Source organism: Puma concolor, chromosome B4, assembly GCF_028749965.1.
Source record: "Puma concolor isolate L17-30 chromosome B4, mPumCon1.1.hap2, whole genome shotgun sequence".
Lineage (NCBI taxonomy): Eukaryota > Metazoa > Chordata > Mammalia > Carnivora > Felidae > Puma > Puma concolor.
Genome location: NC_141673.1, coordinates 102,007,851 through 102,028,113, shown reverse-complemented (window position 1 = coordinate 102,028,113; position 20,263 = coordinate 102,007,851). Strand labels below are relative to the sequence as shown.

Sequence of the window (20,263 nt, the reverse complement as noted above, 5' to 3'; positions counted from 1 at the left end):
CCCGAAAAGGATGGCGTCCAGGAGAGGAAGAGGAAGGGGGTGTCTGGAAGACCTCCCATAAGTGACCAAACTCAGGAGCCTCCTTGGAATGCGGGGGGAAGTACAGGGTGTTGCTGTGACTTCTACAAAGGCATCCTGGCCTCTGTGTTCATGACCCGGGGCACTGGTGAGTACAATGGCCGGAAGAGCTATTCACGGCCCAGCCCAGCGTCTGAGCCGTGCCTCCCTTGGTCCCTGAGAGAGGCTGTTCACCAAGTCCTGCTGAAGCAACCCCACCTCCGTCAGAAACACAGCACCCACCTCCCAAATAAACCACTGGGTAACCTGGGCCTCCAGCGCCCCCACCAGCCAGGCCTCAGCAAGGCCATCTGCAGAGTGGCCAGACCAGCACCGGTCTTGGCCTTGGGACAAGCCGGCTTCCTCTGAGCCTACCCCTCAGCATTTATGGAGCACCATCTGTGAGCAAGTCCCTAGGGGCACTGGCTTTCCCAACAGGAGGCACAGAGGCCTGTGCCAGGCCTGAACTGAAAGTCACAATAGTGGGTGTGAATTCTGCCGTGTCTCTGATTAGCTGATGGCCTTCAGCAGGACACTCAACTTCTCAGTGCCTCAGCTTTCTCCCTGTCACTGAGAGAAATCTCTCACAGCCTGGGAAAAAGCACAGGAAATCGTGTGGACGAGGGCGCTTGGAGGGCCCCCCAGCACACGGCTTTCTTCCTCATGCAGCACCTGCTGAAAAAGACCTTTGTGATGAGGTTTTGGGGTGACAGTGGGGTTCGCGGGGTCCGGAGCCGATGGCCAAGAAAGGATTCTTGAAGCCATCTTTGATGCAAAAAGGTGATTTTATTAAAGCACGGGGACAGTACCAGCGGACAGAAAGAGCTGCCCAGGGGACCATGAGGAGAGACTGGTTTTATCCTGCGGGGTTAGGGGTTAGGAGGCATAAAGTCCAGGGGTAGTTTCCAGGGAGATTTTCATATGCTAAAGAAGATTCCCAGGATAGTGGAGGCCTAGCTATTGTCAGGCTAACATTGTTTTTCCCTCTAGCAAAGCATTAGCATTCAGACCGTTGGGAGTTCCTGGAGAAACTTTTTACTCTGCCAGCCTCAAGTATTTGTCAATGGGCTGCAGGTTATAAGGACATTTAGTTCTGCCATTTCCTTCTGCCTTCGTTTCCCACATCACTATGGAGGGGTGATGGTGGGGCTCCAGGAGAAGGAGTCTATAGGTTTCTGGAGATTAAGCTATTGAGATTGCCTTTTTCTTGTGATTTACTAAGATATTTGTCAATAGATGGAGACTCAGGTCCCGTGGGACTATGATCTTGATCAGTTAACCATTTGTTTTTCCCCTTTTCTTTGTCCTTGGGCAGCCAGGAATATCACACTTAACTCACCTTGGGGGAGCAGGGGGGTGTGGCCTGTCAATTTGCCCACTGAGGCTTACAGGTGAGGACTAACCCCATTCAAATGATGAGGAACCTGGGCCCAGAAGGCTGAAAGGGATTCCTCCAAAGTTACCTCACAGGCTAGTGACAGAGGCCATGGTGTTATGCCCAGAATTCATGATCCCCAAATACCGCCAGGGAGCTGAGTCCGATGTAAAAGCAAAAGAGCCTTTATTCGAGCTAGCTCGAGCTCAATCCCCTACTTGCACCGACGCAGCGGTGAAATACCGGGGAGAGAGAGCGAGTTTCAAAAGCACAAAGGTTTTATTGGGGCCTAGGGGCACTTGGTGAGGTAATGGCTGTGGCCTCAGCCGATTGGCTGGGGAAGGGTCCGAGTCCTGTTGGGGGGGGTGGTTACTCAAGGGGAGGAGGCGTGGTCAAGGTGAAGGACACAGAACAAGATGGAGTTGGCCGGCGTAGGCCCGCCCTTTCAATGCGACCGGACGACTCAAGTGTCACCTCATCATCTCAAAGGGATGGAGCTTCACTGAGGTTTCTGACCTCAGCTGAGTTCAGCAACAGGATTCCCAAGTCTGCTCCTGGCACGTGGCTTGATCATTCGTCTCTCTGGGACTCCATTTTCCTCCTCTGTAGTTTGGACAGAATAAGCAGGAAGAACATTCAATTTGATTCAAACAGAGCTCTAGTTTTATTGACCACCTGCTTTGTGTGAGGCACTTTAGCGGTCTCTGTGGTATACAAAAAACAAAAAACACTCTAGTTCCTACCCACAAGGAGCGCATAAAAATAACAGTAATGAAAATCTGAAAACACCTTACAGTTTTTCTTTTTCTTACTTTTCCTTCAAAATAGGCAGGCGTTCCTGGCACTGTTTCACACACAGAGACCTGCGATGGAAGGAGCTAGCCTAAGTGGGGAACTGTGATGTTGTCACCAAATCCCATTACACTTTCCACGAAGCACTGTCTCTAAAAAACTAGAATCTAAGACACAATTTGATGACATCTGCTGTTTCGTCTAGGGCTCTCTCAGCTGCAAGTGACCAAAGAAAAAAAGAAAAAGGCAGAAACCAAATACGAGCTCACAGAACTGAAAAGTCCAGCAGAAGGGCTGAGCCGCTTCTGGTGTCGCCTGACCGAGGTTTACGCTACCACAAAACCTTGGTTCCCTTCCACGTCTCAGCTCGTCTTTGATCTGCTCCCTGAGCTGGTGTCTTCTCAGGCCACCTCCAATGGCAAAAATGGAGACAGTGGTTCCCATGTCCACGCTTCCAGATTCAAGCCTGTGGGGGAGGAGCCCCCACCTCTCTTCCAGAAAGTCTCATTGGCTCTGGTTGGAGCCCAGGCCCCTCCCAAGCCTGGAAGACAAACTGGTTTTGGCCAGTCAGGCTGACTCATAGAGTGGGATCAATCCCACCCAAAGTATAAGTGCCAGAATGGGGAGCAGGGGTGGGGGGAAGGAAGGGGAGGTTCTTAAAGGGCGTGTGAGGTGCTTTTTTACCCAAAGGGTGAATGGATGCTCAGTGGCCTGAGATGCGCACGTGTGAAAATGAAAATGAATTAAACTCCGTCATCCACCTTGTCTTTGTCTCTGATTCAGTGGCTTTGTCTCTGGTTCTTTGAACAGCCTCCTGTTGGATAACAATTTTGCCCAATTGGTATCTAAACCACAGCCTCCAAGGGTACTTAAGTGTTTTCAAGATAGGAGAGGTTAAGCAAAAACTAAACAGTCCCAAATTTGGATTGGAAATAGATTTAACGGCTTATTGGGCAGCAATTGTGAACCGATATTTTCTGTCTTCCAAGCAGATCCTGGGGGTCCATCTTTTGCTTCCGCTCACCTCCCCCATCTACCCAGTAAGTCACCAAAACGTGACAGTTCTAATTCAGAAATGCTTCCCAGCTCTGGTCCCTCCTGTCCATCCCATTGTCACTGGGTCAATGCCAGCCCATCGTCTCTCACCTGGACTTTATTTAAGTTTTTAAGTTTATTTTTATTCGTTTTGAGAGAGAGAGAGAGCACCAACAGGGGAGGGGCAGAGAGAGAGGGAGGCAGAGGATTTGAAGCGGGCTCTGCCAGAGCAAAGAGCCCGCTGTGGGGCTTGAACCCGCGAACCCAAGGTCATGACCTGAGCCAGTCAGATGCTTAACTGACTGAGCCACCCAGGTTCCCCCACTTACCTGGACTTTAAAAGTGTCTTAACTAGCATTCCTGGCTCCGTCCCTCCCCACCTGTCTACCTCCTCACCAGTGCTATTTTGCCCACCAAATGCTGACTAAGCCACACCCCTACTGCATCAGGCAGGCTGCTGGGGGGAAGCAGAGGAACTGTCAGAGGGGTTTTCTAAAGAGAGTTTAATGCAGGATTAAGTGAATGGACAGGGGTGGGGATGCCTCTGGGGATTAGCTGTGGGCAGCAGAAAGCCTCCCCCTCCCTAGGCCTGAGAGGCAGAGAGAAACCATGCTACTGAAGCCAAGGAAAGCCAGAGCTATGGCCACAGAGGGATGCAGCCACTGCTTGGAGTGTGACAAGGGAACCAGGGGATAAATACCCCAACCTATCTCTCCTCCTGTCCTCCAACCAGGGGGCCAGGGAGCCTGGGTGAAGCAGTGTTTGGAGAAGGTGAGAAGTGAGTGGATGGGCTAGCAGGAAGGAGAACAAAGAGAAAATAACCAGCGCACACACGAGGCCTAGATTCACTCCCTCTCACTCTCAGGAGCACGCCCAAGTTGGTGAGTCCAGGCCAGCAGGCACTCTGGCCACACCATCTCCCTACAACCTCCCACCACCTCCATGCCCACGTCCGTCACCCCAGATCTACATAGCACTTTTGTGACTTCCCACCTTGCCAGGTGCTATGCTCTCTGCTTATATTAAGCTTTCCCCGTTCCCCACCGTCTCCTCTTCTTTATATGTCAAACTCCTATTCATCCATCAAGTCCTTTCTCTGAGGGCACCTCCTTGATGCAGCCTTCACTAAGTCCCACACTCAGAGTATCTCCTCTGCTCCCACAGCCACCTACATAGCCTCCATCAGAGCAGCTGTGACCTTATTCTGGGACAGTTTGCCTGTCTATCACCCTGTTCAGGCTGTGAGCTCCTTGAGGTTGGGGAACGAGTCTATTCACCTCTCCATCCTTGGCATAAACACAGTATCAGGCACATGGTCAGTCGATAAATAGTCATCGAATCTATGAATAAAAATAAAAGATGAGGAGAGGACTTTTATTTCTTTCTACTTCTCATCCCCACTCCTATTTTTTTGCTCCCACAACAGAGAAGCAGAGTGGGTCAGGAGTAAGAAAGAGAAAGAGGAATGCATACTCCAATATCCACCCAGGACTCTTCTCCAATCCGGTTCCAGGCTCTGCCTGACATAATATGGGCCAGCTTCTTCCTTAGCCCTTCTTTTACTGGACAAGTGCTAGGTGTGAATTGGGCAGACCTAAGGAAACAGCTTTGTCCACCAGGCCCTTGCCCTGCCCCTGGGACTTTCTGCAGTAGCAACTAACCCACCCAGGAGAGATCCCAATCAGCTGGCATGGTCAGGAGGGGGATTCTACTGCCTCTGCCATTATAAGCACATTTTATCAACACACGTCTGACTGAACCAGGGTGTAGGGGTAGAGGGCGGTCATGGCAAGATTAATTCTTTCCCCTTCTTACAGTGCTCATTCGTTTACAATGTGTACCCAGTGCTCCAAAGGGCCAGGCACTGAGGACATGGCAGTGAATGAGCACAAAAGGTCCCTGGCTTCCTGGACCCACAGTCTAGAGGGGGAGATAGACACTGAACAAGTAATTGTTCCTATATTGTGATGGGACCGTAGAGAAGGGGGAGGAGGCAGTGGAGGGAAGGAGCAACCAAGAGAACAAATGGAATGAAAGAAAGGCAGAAGCAGAAGAATCCTCACAAACCAGCTCTTCTCTCTGTGAGTCTGAATTCCAGAAATCAAGGGACCCTGGCAGGAAGCGTTACCACCAGGAGAGGTATTATATCCATTTCCTGGGGCTGCCGGAACCTACTGCAGACTCGGGGGTAAACAATGAGAATGTATGGTCTCATGGCCCCAGGGGCCAGAGGTCTGAGACAAGGGGGACAGGGTTGGTTCCTGCTGAGGCTGTGAGGGACAGCATTTCATGCCTCTCCCCTACCTCTGTGGGTTTGCAGTCCCCCTTGTGGGTGTTCCTTGGCTTGTCAATGGTGTTCTCCCTGTCTTCACAATGTCTTCCCTTTGTCTGTGTCTCTTTCTCTTCACAGGGCCTTTGTGAGTGTGTGTGTGTGTGTGTGTGTGTGTGTGTGTGTGTGTGTGTGTAAAATATACATAACGAAACAATTTACCATTTCAACCATTTTGAAGCCTAAGAGTTCAGTGGCATGAAGCACATTCACAATGTTGGGCAATCATCACCGCCATCCATCTCCAGAACTTCTGCATCTTCCCAAACTGAAACTCTGTCCCCATCCCCCATTACCCTAGCCCCTGGTAGCCACTGCTCTCTCTTCTGTCTTCAGGAGTTTGACTATTCTAGGTACCTCAGAAGGGGAACCGTACAATATTTGTCCTTTTGTGCCTGGCTAATTGCATTTAGCATCACGTCTCCAAAATCCATCCCTGTCTGCGTGGCATTCTTTTTATAAGGACAGAATCATATTGGATTAGGGGCCCACTCTAGCCCAGTGTAATCTTATTTTAACTTGACTGATTATATCTGCAGTGACGTGATTTCCAGTTGCAGTCATATTCTGAGGTACACGGCGGTGGGGACCTCAACATATGAATTCGGGAGTGGGGGGCACGATTCAACCCAGAAAGACACTGACCAAAACAGAGATGGGAGGTACAGAAAAGGCGCCTCTGATGGGCAGAGTGGGAGGGGTGCGAGTTCTTGTTTTGTTGACCCCTAACCCCGCTGTATTCCTGACTGGGGCCACTTTCCTGGCTCATTTCCCCAACCTGGCTTACTCACTGCACAGGAAGGGACGGGCAGGAATGGCTGGCTGCTGAGCCAGGGACACCTCACCTCTGACTAGGCCTAGTCCCACACACCAGCCCTCCCCACTCTGTGTTCTGCCTGGACAGTGGGTGGCCACTTAGCCCTCAGAGGGAGGCCAAGCGGGCCCCTTTCTCTCTTGACGAGGTCCTTATCCAGGGGCCCAGCTGTCCCGGCTGAGAAGCATCCACTGCAAGCCACATCCATCCACATATATGAAGCACTCCCTTTTCAACAGCTATGTACTAACACCCACTGAAGGCCTGGTCTAGGCCCCAGAGATAGAGCAGCAAATAAAAGGACTGCCATTGTCCCTGTGAAGTTTACATTCAAGTGGAAGGAGACAGGCAAAACAAACCAATGTGCTTCAGGTGGTGATTAAGGGTGATGGAGGAACAAAGCAGGGGAGGAGGACAGGGAATGGGTGACTGAGCTGGGCTGGGCTGGGTTGTGTCACTGGTAAAGCTGAGAAACTATCCAATAGGGGTGCTTCAGAGCAGAGGCCCAGAAGAAGGAGGGATTCTGGTGAAACACTGAGTGCCCAGGCCAAAGGGGGAGTGTGCCTGTTGATTTCAGGAACAGCCGAGAGTCCAGGGTGTATGTGTTGGGAAAGGTGCACCATATACTGCGGGCCCTAAGGAATTGGGCTTCACCCTGAGGACCTGAGGATACAAAAGGAAGGCGAACAAAATGTCCCATGCCCTCAGGGAACTTCCAGTCTCAGTTTGGGAGCAGAGCAAGCCCCAGAGGTGGAATTCATGCTAAATATGTGGAACCCAGCTTGCCTCAAGAGAGAGGAACCTGGACTGCCAGGCTTGGGGAAACACTGCATGTCTCAATTTAGAAGCCTGGTTTTCTGTGTCAATGTTAGTTTAAGACTCTTTGTTCCAACGGCGGTTGTTTGTTTGTTCATCTTAAATTTAAATTGGGAGGGAAAGCACAGTAATTTCTGGGTTAACCACTTTTGCCTCGGAAAGCTGGCTAATCCAGCCACAGCCATCCCCCCACCCGCCACAGAAGGCAGGACACAGTGTGTGTGTGTGTGTGTGTGTGTGTGTGTGTGTGTGTGTGTACGCATGCGTGTGCATGCACAGGACGGTATATAACACCCTCCCCAGCTGGCCTCTTGGGGCCAGGAAGGAAATGATGTCTCTCTCTCACCATCTTCCCTTGACCCCTCCAGCTTCTGGTTTTCCTGGGACTGTTCCTCTCTGCTGGAGGGAGGGACAGGGCAGGTACAGGAATTGAGGAAGAAGCCGGGGAGACACTTTTGAGGATGTATATGGCAGAAACAGATGTGTACAAGTAAACAAGGTGACTGGGAGAAGTGTGGGCACAGCCCCTGTAAGTGTTGTGACCAGAGTGCATTCTTGTGACTCTACAAATTTGGGAAAACAACTTGCAGATCTGGACAAGTTAACAAAGAGAGGGGTGCAGAGGGATGGACCAGGGCCAGAGCTAAAAATAAGGAAGTATTTCCATGCCGAGTAAAAGCATTAGCATCTGTGGGATTGTGTGGCAGGGAGAGGAGTTTTAGCCCATCATCAGGCACAGTGAGGCCAGAGAAGCAGGGAGAGCTGGGGGGTGGGGGTGGGGGCTCCATCTTCAGCAGTGAGAGGACAGTGCTTACCCAAACCCCAAAGAGGACAAGGCTGTTCCTGCCTGGAAGCCAAGCAGAGATAAGGCCCAAGGTGGGGCGGGGAAGGGTTGACAGCAAAGACTATCCCGTAGCAGAAGATTCCAAGTGGTTATGGATCCCTGGAGGCCGGCTCTAGGTCAGGGCCCTGTACTCCCCAGTAGCCAGAGGGGGCGGGGCAGACTTCAAACCTCCTCCCCAAGGAGCAGTTAAGGTGTGGCCTGGAGTGGGAGAGAACGGAAGCTGAATTTACTGTGTGGGGGATATTTTCCATAGGGTCCCACAAGGATGCTGAAACATAGATATTTTTGTTCCTTTTCTACAGATGATGGAAACAGAAAAGGCTCACATAATCCCAGGGCCATTCAGCAAATAAGTGCCCCCATCCCTGCCCCCAGCCTAGGACACTCCTTCTCCCACTCCACACTCATCTAAAAAGCAGAAGGATTGCCGTGTGGAAGGGAAAGCAAACTCATTCCATGTGGTGGCCAGAAGGCAGAACATGGACAGGGGTCACAGGGAGGGTGAAAACCTTTCCAATAACCACAAAGACCCATAGGAGACTGCCAGCCCGAGCAGGAGGTGAGCTCGCACAGGTACGGAGAGGGATCCTGGAGGTCCCCATCACTCAGAGAAGCTACGCCATGTGGGAGCAGCATGGGAGCCTGCCAGGATCCACTGGCCCTTGACACGCCCTTCGTGTGGGAAGGAGGGAGCCTCAACTTGGGAAAAAATAGGAGATCAGTGATGGCCACCCTCTCTCAGATGCTGCTTTGGAGCTATCCCTGGAGCACCCAGGGAAAGATCCTTGTTATGGTAATTATGTTAATAGTATTACTAACAGCTGGCCTTTTTGTTTAAATTAATTTATTATTATTATTATTTTTTTTAATTTACATCCAAGTTAGTTAGCATATAGTGCAATAATGATTTCAGGAGTAGATTCCAGTGGCTCATCCCCTATGTATAACACCCAGTGCTCATCCCAACAAGTGTCTTCCTTAATGCCCCTTACCCATTTAGCCCATCCCCCAACCCAACCTCTCCAGCAAGCCTGTTTGTTCTCTGTATTTAAAAGTCTCGGGGCACCTGGGTGGCTCAGTCGGTTGAGCATCGGACTTCAGCTCAGGTCATGATCTCACGGTTTGTGGGTTTGAGCCCCGCATCAGGCTCTGTGCCGATGACTCAGGGCCTGGAGCCTGCTTTGGATTCTGTGTCTCCCTCTGTCTTTGCTCCTTCCCTGCTCACACTCTGTTTCTCTCTCAAAAATGAATAAAGATTAAAAATTTTAAAAAATAAATAAATAAGGCTCTTATGTTTTGTCCTCCTCCTTATTTTTATATTACTTTTGCTTCCTTTCCCTTATGTTCATCTGTTTTGTATCTTAAAGTCCTCATATGAGTGAAGTCATATGATATCTGTCTTTCTCTGACTGACTAATCTTGGCATAATACCTTCTAGTTCCATCTACATAGTTGCAAATGGCAAGATTTCATTCTTTTTGACTGCCAAGTAATATTCCATTGTACCCACTGTGTGAATATACATACATGTATATATATACATGTGTATATGTATATATACGTGTGTATATATGTGTATATACATATACGTATGTGATATATATACATATCACATATGTATGTCATATATATATATATATATATATATATATATATATATATATCACATCGTCTTTATCCATTCTTCCATCTCGATGGACATTACGGCTCTTTCCATACTTTGACAGCTGTGCTTTTATGTGCATTTACTATTGTCAGGCACTGTGCTCATTGTTTGCATGGGCTGTATGATTTAACCCTCCTATGATTTAACAACCCTATGAGACAGGTGCTTTTATTACTCCCTTTTTTACAGATAAGCAGACAGTCTCAGAGACATGATGTAACTTGCCTGAAACCGCACAGCTTGTATGCGGCAAAGCTGAGACTCCAGCCCAGATCTGTCAGACTTCAGAGCCAGTGTATATAACCTGGGAAACCAGTGCTGCACAATCTCTATTCTGATACAGAAGTATCTCCAAGATGGAAGGCAGCACCTTTCCATTGCTGCTGTAACAAATTACCATAAACTTAAACACACATTTATCATACTGCCTTTCTAGAGCTCAGAAGTCTGACACGTGGCTCTCATCGCGCTAAAACCAGGTGCCCGCAGGGCTGTGTTCCTAGTTCTGGAGGCTTTAGGGAAGAAAAATTCGTTTCTTGGCCTTTTCCAGCTGCTAGAGACTGTCCTCATTCCTTGGCTTGTGGCTCCTTTCCTCTGGCTTTCAAGCCAGTACTGTCCTGTCTTTCTGACCTTTTATCACCTCTCCCTCTAACCATAGCCAGGACCACAACACTGATTTTAAGGATACATGTGCTGAGATTGGGTCCATCTGTATAATTCAGGATAATCGTCCGTATCTTAATCATATCTGCAAAGTCCCCTTTGCCATGTAAAGTAACATATGCACAGGTTCTAGGGACTAGAATGTGGACATTTGGGGGAGGCATTATTCTGCCCACTGCACATAATCAAGATGGAAAAAGGCAAATGCACCAGTAGCAAAAGGTGCTAAAAAATGGTGGGGAAAGGGAGTGAGGAATAATATGTATTAGTATTTGCATAAAGAACCATGCATAGAAACCAGCACTGGTTGCTGGGAGGGGGGGTAGACTGATAGGGGATAGGAGGTTGGATGAAGATTTGTCATTATGGAAGTGTTCAAATCACACAAAAGTACAGAGAGTAGTATAATGAATCCCATGTACCTTCACCGTGCATCAACAATGACCACCATTTTGCCATTTGTATTTCTTTTGCCTCCCCACTTTTCGGGAAGGGGCTGAGAAGTTTAAAGAAAGTCCCAGACACCAGATCATTCTAGGCTTAAAAACTTCAGGATGAATCTCTAAGAGATAGGGTGTTTCAAAAATATACCACAATACCATCATCCACTTAAAAAATTACAGTATTTCCTTAACATCATCTAATTCATAGTCAATATTTAAATTTCCTTAATTGCCTAAAAAAATCTTTTAAATAATTGATCTGGTTCAATAAGGATCCCAACCAGGCCCATATGTTGCCTAAGGTTGATATGACTCCTAAATCCTAATCTAGAACAATTTCTAAGAGGGACACTTCTCCCTCTCCACTCTTATATCTTTCTTTTTCAATCATCTAAATGTTAAACTTCAGATGTTAAATCACCTCAAGTTAAATTTAGAGGAAAATACACCCCTCATGCTTCATGGAAAGTTAGCCTCCCAAACATCCCCAAAAGGTGGTAGGTGAGAGACAGCACCCCACGTAATGGCGACTTGGGGGTGAGAGGATGGGGGGGGCGGAGCCGAAAGTCCACCAAAGCCCCAGGTGGTACACGGAGTCAGGGAACCCAGGGGTCTGGCATCCTGGGGGCTTTCCTGGACTGTTGGGCAGAGGTGGGTTGATGGGTGTTGGGGACACCAGCCACAACATAGCCTGGAGTAACCTGAGGAAAGTCCCCAAAGCCAAGGATGATACAATCACTTTAAATATGCACGGAGGTGAGAACCCACAGGAAGCCCACCATCCACCACACTGTGCCAAGTGTTATACCGAGGCATACCCAGATTGGACAACCGAGGACAGCAGAGACAGGCCACACATGAAGGATCCAGGCAGCCAGCTGATGAAACTGGAACTCAGAGACTTGGGTTCAGGTTCCCCCTCTGCCACCGGCCAACTATGCTGTCCTATGAAAGTCACCTGTGGACCTTGAGTAACCACGGCTGGGAGAAGGGGGAATGAATAGTAATATGCGTTAGTATTTGTTTGCATTTGTGTAAAGAAGGATATATAAAACCCAAGTGAGAGTCAAATGAGATCCTGGGCGTGGAAAGGGGAGTGGCATTTTCCCCCACTCAGTATTGTGAAGGGCCAGATACCCAAATCCCACTCCTACCAAGTTCCCCACATTATTTTTGACTCAAAAAAAGGGTTACTGCAGGATGAATAAGAATTTGCTGGGGGCGCCTGGGTGGCGCAGTCGGTTAAGCGTCCGACTTCAGCCAGGTCACGATCTCGCGGCCCGTGGGTTCGAGCCCCGCATCAGGCTCTGGGCTGATGGCTCAGAGCCTGGAGCCTGTTTCCGATTCTGTGTCTCCCTCTCTCTCTGCCCCTCCCCCGTTCATGCTCTGTCTCTCTCTGTCCCAAAAATAAATAAACGTTGAAAAAAAAAAAAAATTAAAAAAAAAAAAAAAAAAAGAATTTGCTGTGAGCAGGAAAGTTACTGTGAGAAAGAAAATGGCAGGCTCCAAGGCAAACAGGCCAGCATGAGCCCAGTGAATTCAGAGAATTAAAAGAAATGCAAGATACTAAATCACTGTGAGATCTTGGATTGGATACTGGAACAGGAAATGGACATGAGTGGAAAAACTGATGAAATCCGAATAAAATCTGTTCAGTTAATAGTACTGTACCAGTGTTAACTTCTTAGTTTGGACAAACATCCCATGGTAACATAAGATGTTAACATTAGGGGGAAGCTGTACTATTTTTACAACTTTTCTGTAACCCTAGAGTTATTCCGGACTTTAAAAGGCTATCAAGAAAGAGAGTAAGAAAAAAAGAAAAGTAGAGCAAAATGTCTAGAGCACATCAGGTTCTAGAAGTGGGGAAATGGGTGACAGACATCAGCATAGGCCAGATAACCTCCTGCATTGTGCAGGGGGGTCCAGACTTTATCGATCTTCAGGCAATGACCCTGTGGCAATATTCTCCCTCTCGCAAACCTTCTCACAGGCCCCAGGCAGACAGTAGTGACAGCTTCTTACCCCTAGGCTTACCTTAAGTGTATTACACCTGCCCATATCTGCCCGAACCCACACACACTAGGGTCCCAGGTCTTACACACACACACACACACACACACACACACACCTCCTCTGGGAGGAGCCTGTGTCCAGCCTCTGACCCTTCTCCTGAATCCAGAACTACCACCCAGAACAGAAGTCAGCAGTCATCTTCACTCCGCATGGCAGAGGAAAAGCAGTAAATCGCCCAGCTCCACACCTGTGGAAAGGGAGGCTCAGAAAGACAGAAGCTAGCAGAGGCCAGCCAAGGTGCAAATTTCACCTGTGGTCAGCCCCTAAGACTCAGAGAGTCAGCTTGCTCAGAGGCACCTTCGGGATGGGCCAGCCCTTGGGGCGTCACCTGCAGCCCCTTCACCCTCTGCCACGATCAAAGGCAAAAAGTGTTAACACATCCACTGGTCTCTGATGCTGGTCCATGGGAGTTCAAATCCTGGCTTTGCTGCTTCCTAGCAAGTTAATTAACCTCCTTGTACCTCAGTTTACCCATTTGTAAAGGGGAGGTAATAAGACTATTGACCCAGAAGGCTATTTGTGGGCTAAATGAGTTTCTATAGCAGGTAGAACAGCACCTGGCACATCACATGTGCCCATCTAAGAGTTATTCTTTGGACCGTTTTTCACTGAGTATCTGTAGAGCACCTACAGTGGGTACCACAGGAGCTGATAATCTGGTTGGGAGATTTTTCTTAAAGACTCATGAAATGTGATATTCCCATCTGGGACAATGTCTGAACAAGTCTAGTGGGTGATTCAGAAGAAAGCTGCTACAAGAGTACTGAGGTGTGGCGGGGGGGGGGGGGGGGGGCGGGGGGCGCGGTGGTCAGAGCAGCCTGCAGTGACCAAGGGTACTGGGGAAGGTGGAGGCCCCATTGGCCTCAAGCCGTGTCAGCTGCACACAAGGGAAGAGAGGAGGATGTCCCAGCTGAGGACACAGGAGGTGGGAGCTCAGGCATAGATGCAGGAGTGAGCACGGATCCTAAGAGAATTATAAATATCAGAATTGTAAGTTTCAGTTAAGAGGGCCCAGGGCCTTAGTGATGATTTCAGAATTGGAACATTAGCTTTTCAGACGTTCAATAAATAAATATTTCCCAAGTACCTGCTGTGTGTCAGGCACTGTTCAAGGCACTTGGGACACGTCTGCGAACAGGACAGTCCAAACTCCCCACTCTGCTGGAGCTTATATTCCTTCCAGCAGGTGGAGGCAGACAGTGACAGTACACACACTAAGAAAAGTCCCCATTCTGTTAGAAAGTGACAGTGCCGAGGAAAACAGTGTAGACGCAGGGGCAGTTGGGAGGTTTTCAAGCAGGAAAAATGAGTAGGGAAGAGCAAAGCAAAGCTTTAGGAGTATGACAAAAGTTGATTAAATATCCATTACTTACAACCCCTCCCCGCCTCCCAGTCTTTTAAAGAGGACAGATCCTGAGAAATACGACTTGCTTTGCCAAGCTGGGGTAGTGGGAGTGGAGGCTACAAACTGGAAATGCCAAGTGAGTGCTCCATTGCTCCAAATGGAGAGAAGGCTGGCAGGGCTGTGCCAGGGGCAGGGGACAAGGCAGGAGTGCCTGCCACAGAATGCAAGCTTCAAGAAAGAGACATCCTGAAAGGGATTTTAGAATGGTGTTCTCTCTGGGGCGAATGGGTGGCTCAGTCAGTTAAGCATCTGCCTCTTCATTTCGGCTCAAGTGATCCCACAGTTCATGGGATCGAGACCCAGGTAGCGCTCTCTCTCTCTCTCTCTCTCTCTCTCTCTCTCTGACCTTCCCTCCCTTGCATTCTCTAAAAGTAAACAAACATTTTTTAAAAATAAAAGAATGGTGTTCTCTGGCCTGTGAGCTCTCATTCCTCATCCAACTCTTCACAGCCAACTCTCCATGGCATCTTCATGGGTGGTCTCCCATTGACCGTGTGTGTGTTTAATGCAATGGAAAGAAGGTGGGCATAGGCGTGGAGCAGCCCAAGCCCAGTGACAGCACAAGGCCAGTCAAGCAATGTGTGCAGACTGGATAGGCGAAGACAAGGGGTTGGAGGAGGGTGGGATGGTTGTTGGGTTGAGGAAGAGCTTTGAGGGCATGGCCCACAGGAGGCAGGAGGAATGAAGGCTGAGAAACCCCCTCGGAGCTGGAGGCAGAAGGCCTGAGGCCTGATCTTTGCCACAAATCACTATCTCCTGCCTTACCCTTGCTTCCGTATCTCTAAATTGGACAGCCTCTGTGGTAACTGCCAGCAGTGGCATGAGAGACACCCAGAAGCAAGCACCACATTCTTTAAGCAGGTGTGGGACTGGAGGGACAAGCAGTCACAGGTGACATGAACTTCCGGGCTGACAGATGAGAGGGTGAGGAGAAAGGCTTCCAGTGCAGGGAGGCCCTCGAGGTCATGAATTCTGATCTGGATGTTAATTTTGAGATTCCTCTTGCTTCTGTAACACATTAAGGCCTGAAATCTAAAGTGAGCTGTTCCTTCTGGCCGCTATATGGGAGAATTGGCTTCCTTGCTGTTGTCAGCTACCTGTGTCCCTTGGCACATGGCCCCACGCCACTCAGACCTCTGCTTCCACCTTCACATCTCCTTTTGTGACTCTGACCCTCCTGTCTTTTCTCGTAAGGACTCTCATGATCACACCTGACTCACCAGCGTAATCCACCTCAAGATCCCTAAGTTAATCATGTGTGCAAAATGCCCTCTGACGTGTAAGGTGACATCTTCACAGATTTGGGGGATTAGGATGTGAGGGGCCATTAAAGTAGAAATGCCCAACAGGCCCTTGGATATCATGACGAGTTTAGGGAGAGGTCAGCTCAAAAGAGAAATGGTGAGGGAGGTGAGTATTCAGAGAGAGTCTAGAGGGGAGCAGAGGGCAGAGGACTAAAGCCTGAGAAAAACCAGTCCTCTGCAGTTTTTCCACACACGTGTCCAGAGGACCTGGATGGCCCACCAAGGGACTGGGAGCTATGGAGAACCCAGAAATTAATCAAGTGAATTAATCATCCTTTAGAGAAGCTCACCACCAAAATGTGTACCCACAAGAGAACATGATAAAGGTCAATGAGTCACACGTGAGGAAGATTCAAACAAGGTAATCCACGGAGGGAAAGACTGGGATGTTCAAGGAAGACTTCATGAAATGGTGGCATTTGAGCTTAGTAAGAGGAGCAGGAAAGAAGTTTCTAGAAGTGAAGGGAGTGAACCAAGATGGTACAGCACCAGGAACACCAAGGGAGAAATGTCCAGAAAGAAGGGATGGTCAGCAGCGTGAAATGCTACAGCAGCATCAGGGAGAAAACAAGCCACAGAATGATCACTGGTGTGATCCTGGCGGCCAGGAGGGCGTTAGTGGACAGAGATTGTGGGTCCTGCCTGTTGCGACCCACAGCTGGAGTTGGGTGTGGTGGGTTCATTAACTCGCCTCGCCCCTGAGGCTTCCAATCTTAACACCAGGGGGCGCACAAAAGCCAAAGCGGACCTTCAGCCTGAATCTGAGTTTTTCCAGAAACAGGATGCCCTGAGGGAAGGGAGGAAAAGTTTCCCACTCCCAGCGCCACAAAGGCTGGAAGCCCTCTCTGCCTCCATGTGATCTCTGACTCAGGGGCTTACCCAGATTTTCCCCTTTCAGCTAAAGCAAACCATATTTTTTCCATCTCTGCTTTTCCTGGTTGCCTGTAGAACTGTGTGTAATAAACACACTTTGGCCCAGAGGCTTGTTGCATCATAGCATGTCACAATGCAGGAGCCCCGCCATCTCCTAATCCAAAATGTTCCTACAGGTGCGGAACTTGAGGCCCAGAGAGAGGAAGGGACTTGTCCAAAATAAACCAAAAGTTCAGATGAAGAATTCAGATCTGTCTCCACACTCACATGATAAGGACCCCCTTGATTGTAATTGGGAGCTTAACTATGCCCCCCTCCGTTGTTTCTTGAGTATAAATAATAATAGTAATAGTAACAATAGATAACATTTCTTGAGCACTTGTGTGGCAGGCACTGTACCAGGCCCTCCTAGTGGATTACCTCATTCAATATGCACATTACCCTAGGAAGTAATTTCTACTATAAGCTTAAATATTTACTGAACTCCTCCCACCTTTGCTTGTGAACAGGTTGGGGTGAGGGGAGGCGAGGAGAGAAGAATATAAAAAGATAAAATCTTCTTTCGTTAGACCAGTTCTCCCTAGATAGGTAGCCTCTGCCTGAGAGCAACACAATGGGACATTGTTTTCTTTACCACCCCCACATACTGCCCTGCCCCAATCATCCTCAGTGGACACTAGATTACGGTGAGTGACTGAGGTAGAGCATTACCAAAATTCCTCCACTTGACTGCTCTTGGTGCTGTGTAAACTGTAGGGAGCCCTGTTTTCCTGGCTCCTCCTTCCTGTTCATCCTTCCTTCTCCTTCTCATCCACTAGTGGCAGTTTCCCCAGAGCAGCCAGCCTCCTGTAGTTTCCTGCTCTGTGCCTTTGCATATACAGTTCCCTAGGCCTGGAATTCTCTCCACCCCGCCTCCCAAAGTCAGCTGCTGCTGTGTTCCCTGCACTGAGAAGCCTCTCCTGACTCTAGCAGGCTTGGGGATGCACCCTGTGTCGCCCCTTGTTCCTAGACCACATCTCCCCTGAGCCAAGATTCCCTGAGCTCACACTTACCTGCCCTGCATGGAGATTCTTCCGTGAGGATCAGAGCTCCCTCCATCTCAGTATACAGTGCAGTCCAAGGCATAGTGGGCTCCTGAGAAGCACTAGAACCCGTGCATGGATCCTCCATAATCTGTCTCTTGCTGTTCTGGCTGGAATCTCTCCTCACCACGCGCCCCCCCCTTAACACACACACACACACACACACACACACACACACACACACACACACTGTCCCCTCTTCTGGTTTTGCTTGCACTCTCCAGCCCCTCCCCGCCGCCCCCCGCCCCCCCCCATCCATTTCTCTTTGTCTCTCACCTGAACTATTCTAGAGCCTCCTAACTGCTCTCCATATGTTCTCACCTCACCTCACCTTTTGTGTCCCATGCTCCCCTCACACTACCCAGTTGCAGGGCCCCCCCACCCCATACAACAACTTGTCACCTGTCACCTTCCACATAATCCCCCAAAGCTCTGAGCCAAGGTCTGCACAAACAATAGCCCTTAACTTCAAGGGGCCAAAATCCTGTACCTCCTGCCCTCCCCCACCCAGCTGCCTAAAATACAGGTAGCCATCAACCTAAATCACACAACAGATGGAACCCATTCCCTGCCTGAACCCTTCAGTGGGCGACCCCTTACCTCAGGGTGCAAAGTGCGGAGGGGAGGCTCCCTTTCACCTCACCCCAGCTGGGTCTCCACCTTCACCTCCCACGTACCTTCCCCAACCGTGAGCTCCAGCCCAGACCCCAGACAGCCCCAGCTCCAGGCTTTGCCCAATGTTCTCCAGTGATTACAACTTTCCCTGTGGTTCTGCAGCATTACTTACCAATCTGTTCAGAGCTATGACACCCAAATAGCACTCTCCCTCATTGTCTGGATGCCTGAATCCCTCCACCAGTGGACACCCAGCCCCTGCCCCTAATGAGCCCCCTTATAAATAGACACTGAAGAATGTTTTGAATGAATGAATCAATGAGCCAAATATGACAGTGATAATAAACAGCAAGATAAGAGCTACAAAGTGCTGACCCCCTCTGTTTCTAGTGGGTGAAATTGAGTTATATTCTTTTTTTGCTTGTTGGTATTTTCTGATGTTTCTTGCTTTTGCAAACAATAATTCGTTTTGAAAAACTTAAATAAAGGGGTTTTTGGGACTTGAAAAGACTCTCCTCGTCCTTTAGTGAGAAACAGGAAAGGAATGTTAGAGGAGCCTCAGAGTGTCTACATCTGAAGAGGGCAGGGCCAGCCAACCAGAGGGCACACACCACATGCAAGGCCAGGCAGAGGTGAGGAGTGAATGGGGCAGTGTGTTCCAGGTAGAGCAGTGTTCAGCACAAGGAGCTGATGCAGTATGGGGAATTTCAACTTGGGCCATTGAATGGGGAAAAGTTTTTGAAAGTTTTTGGGTGGAGGAGAAACAGGCTCAGAACTCAGCATCCCGAGGCCAAAGGGCAAGACAGAGGGTGATATGGAGTAGAGGCAAGAACAGAAGCCTGGCTACAAACTCTCCTCCTCTCAGGGCATTTAAACCTCAAGGCCAGGAAGCACTCCAGGACCACCCGATTCTCAGCCATATTACCATTCGGTGATTATATTTGAAAATTACTCCCATAAGCCTCCAACCTCTCTTCCCACCTGGATTGCCAGCTTCTAATTCCTCCTACTCCGCATGATGTGCCAAGTAAGTGTACTCCAAATGCAAGTTTGCAAGGAGCCACCTCAAGGAGAAATAAAGCCAGGCAGCTTCTCTTCAAGGGGAGCCCTGAGCAAGAAGAGCCCTCATTCTGCGGGCAAGGGGACTCTACCCCAACGACCCGAGGAAAATCTCCCCAAAGAGGACTCAGGCAGGAAGCCCAGAATCAACAAAGCGAGAACCGAAGGGCGAAGGGCGAGGCCTCATAGAACTCCTAGGTAAAAGCGGCGGGGGGGGGGGGGGGGGGGGGGGGGGGGGAGGGGGAGGGGGGGACGGTGTCAGTCTGGAGTGATCCCTGGACGGTTGAGAGGAAAGCGGGAGGTCTGTGGCGGGAAGGAGGGTATGGCCGATTAGGGGGGAAGAGGGCCGTGCGGGAGGCGGGAGGAGAAATGAGAGTGCGGGACTGCTGAGCCGGACTCCGCGGAACCTGGGCAGTAGCCGGCCGGCCGGCATTGGCGGGGCAGGTGGGGCCAGGGGCGGGGTCGGCCGGGGGCGGGGTCCACGGCACATGCGCACCGCAGCCCTCGCGCGCAGTAAGGAGTGGCACTTTTTAAAAGTGCAGCCCGGAGGCCAGCCCGCAGCCGCCGACACCTCGGTCCGAAGCCTGGTGCCGCTCGTCCCGGCCGCGCGTCCCCCCAGTCCCTCACCGCCCGGTCCAGGCCCGTCTAGCCCGCACGATGCCGGTCAAAGGAGGCACCAAGTGTATCAAATACCTGCTCTTCGGATTTAATTTCATCTTCTGGGTGAGTGAGTGCGACTGCCGCGCGCTCCTCTGCGGGGCCACCTGTTCGTCCCGGGAACCCCGTCCGCGGTCGGAAGTGCCGGTAACTGGCGCTGCCCGCGCCGGGTGGACTCCGGGCGGGAAGAGAAAAGGCACTGCGGTCGCCAGCTGGCTCCTCGACGGGGTCCGGGGACGAGCTGGGCGGGCACGATCATAGAAGACTCCTCCGAAGCCGAGCTGGCAGGGGGACGCGGGGGGCCCTAGCGAGCTGGGGCGCGGAGACCGGCCCCAGCCCTTTCTTTCGCCGAGGGTTT

General features: G+C 50.0%; 1 protein-coding gene and 2 long non-coding RNA genes across 3 annotated transcripts in view; 1 reads left to right on the top strand and 2 right to left on the bottom strand.

Annotated features, from left to right (window-relative positions):
- The window catches only part of LOC147579373 (uncharacterized), a 270,292-nt gene that overhangs the window by 29,612 nt on the left and 220,417 nt on the right, over window positions 1–20,263 (bottom strand). The window lies entirely within an intron of this gene.
- Window positions 824–11,994, bottom strand: LOC147579374 (uncharacterized). Its single transcript, XR_015253855.1, has 2 exons — window positions 11,653–11,994; window positions 824–2,035 (listed from the first exon to the last, which is right to left on the bottom strand). It is a non-coding gene; the product is annotated as an uncharacterized LOC147579374 (long non-coding RNA).
- CD9 (CD9 molecule) overlaps window positions 19,764–20,263 on the top strand; it is a 34,756-nt gene continuing 34,256 nt past the window's right edge. Inside the window, exon 1 of the mRNA XM_086714258.1 lies at window positions 19,764–19,971. Within this exon, the coding sequence (XP_086570384.1) occupies window positions 19,906–19,971 (66 nt within the window). The 5' untranslated portion in view covers window positions 19,764–19,905. The remainder of the gene's footprint in view (window positions 19,972–20,263) is intronic.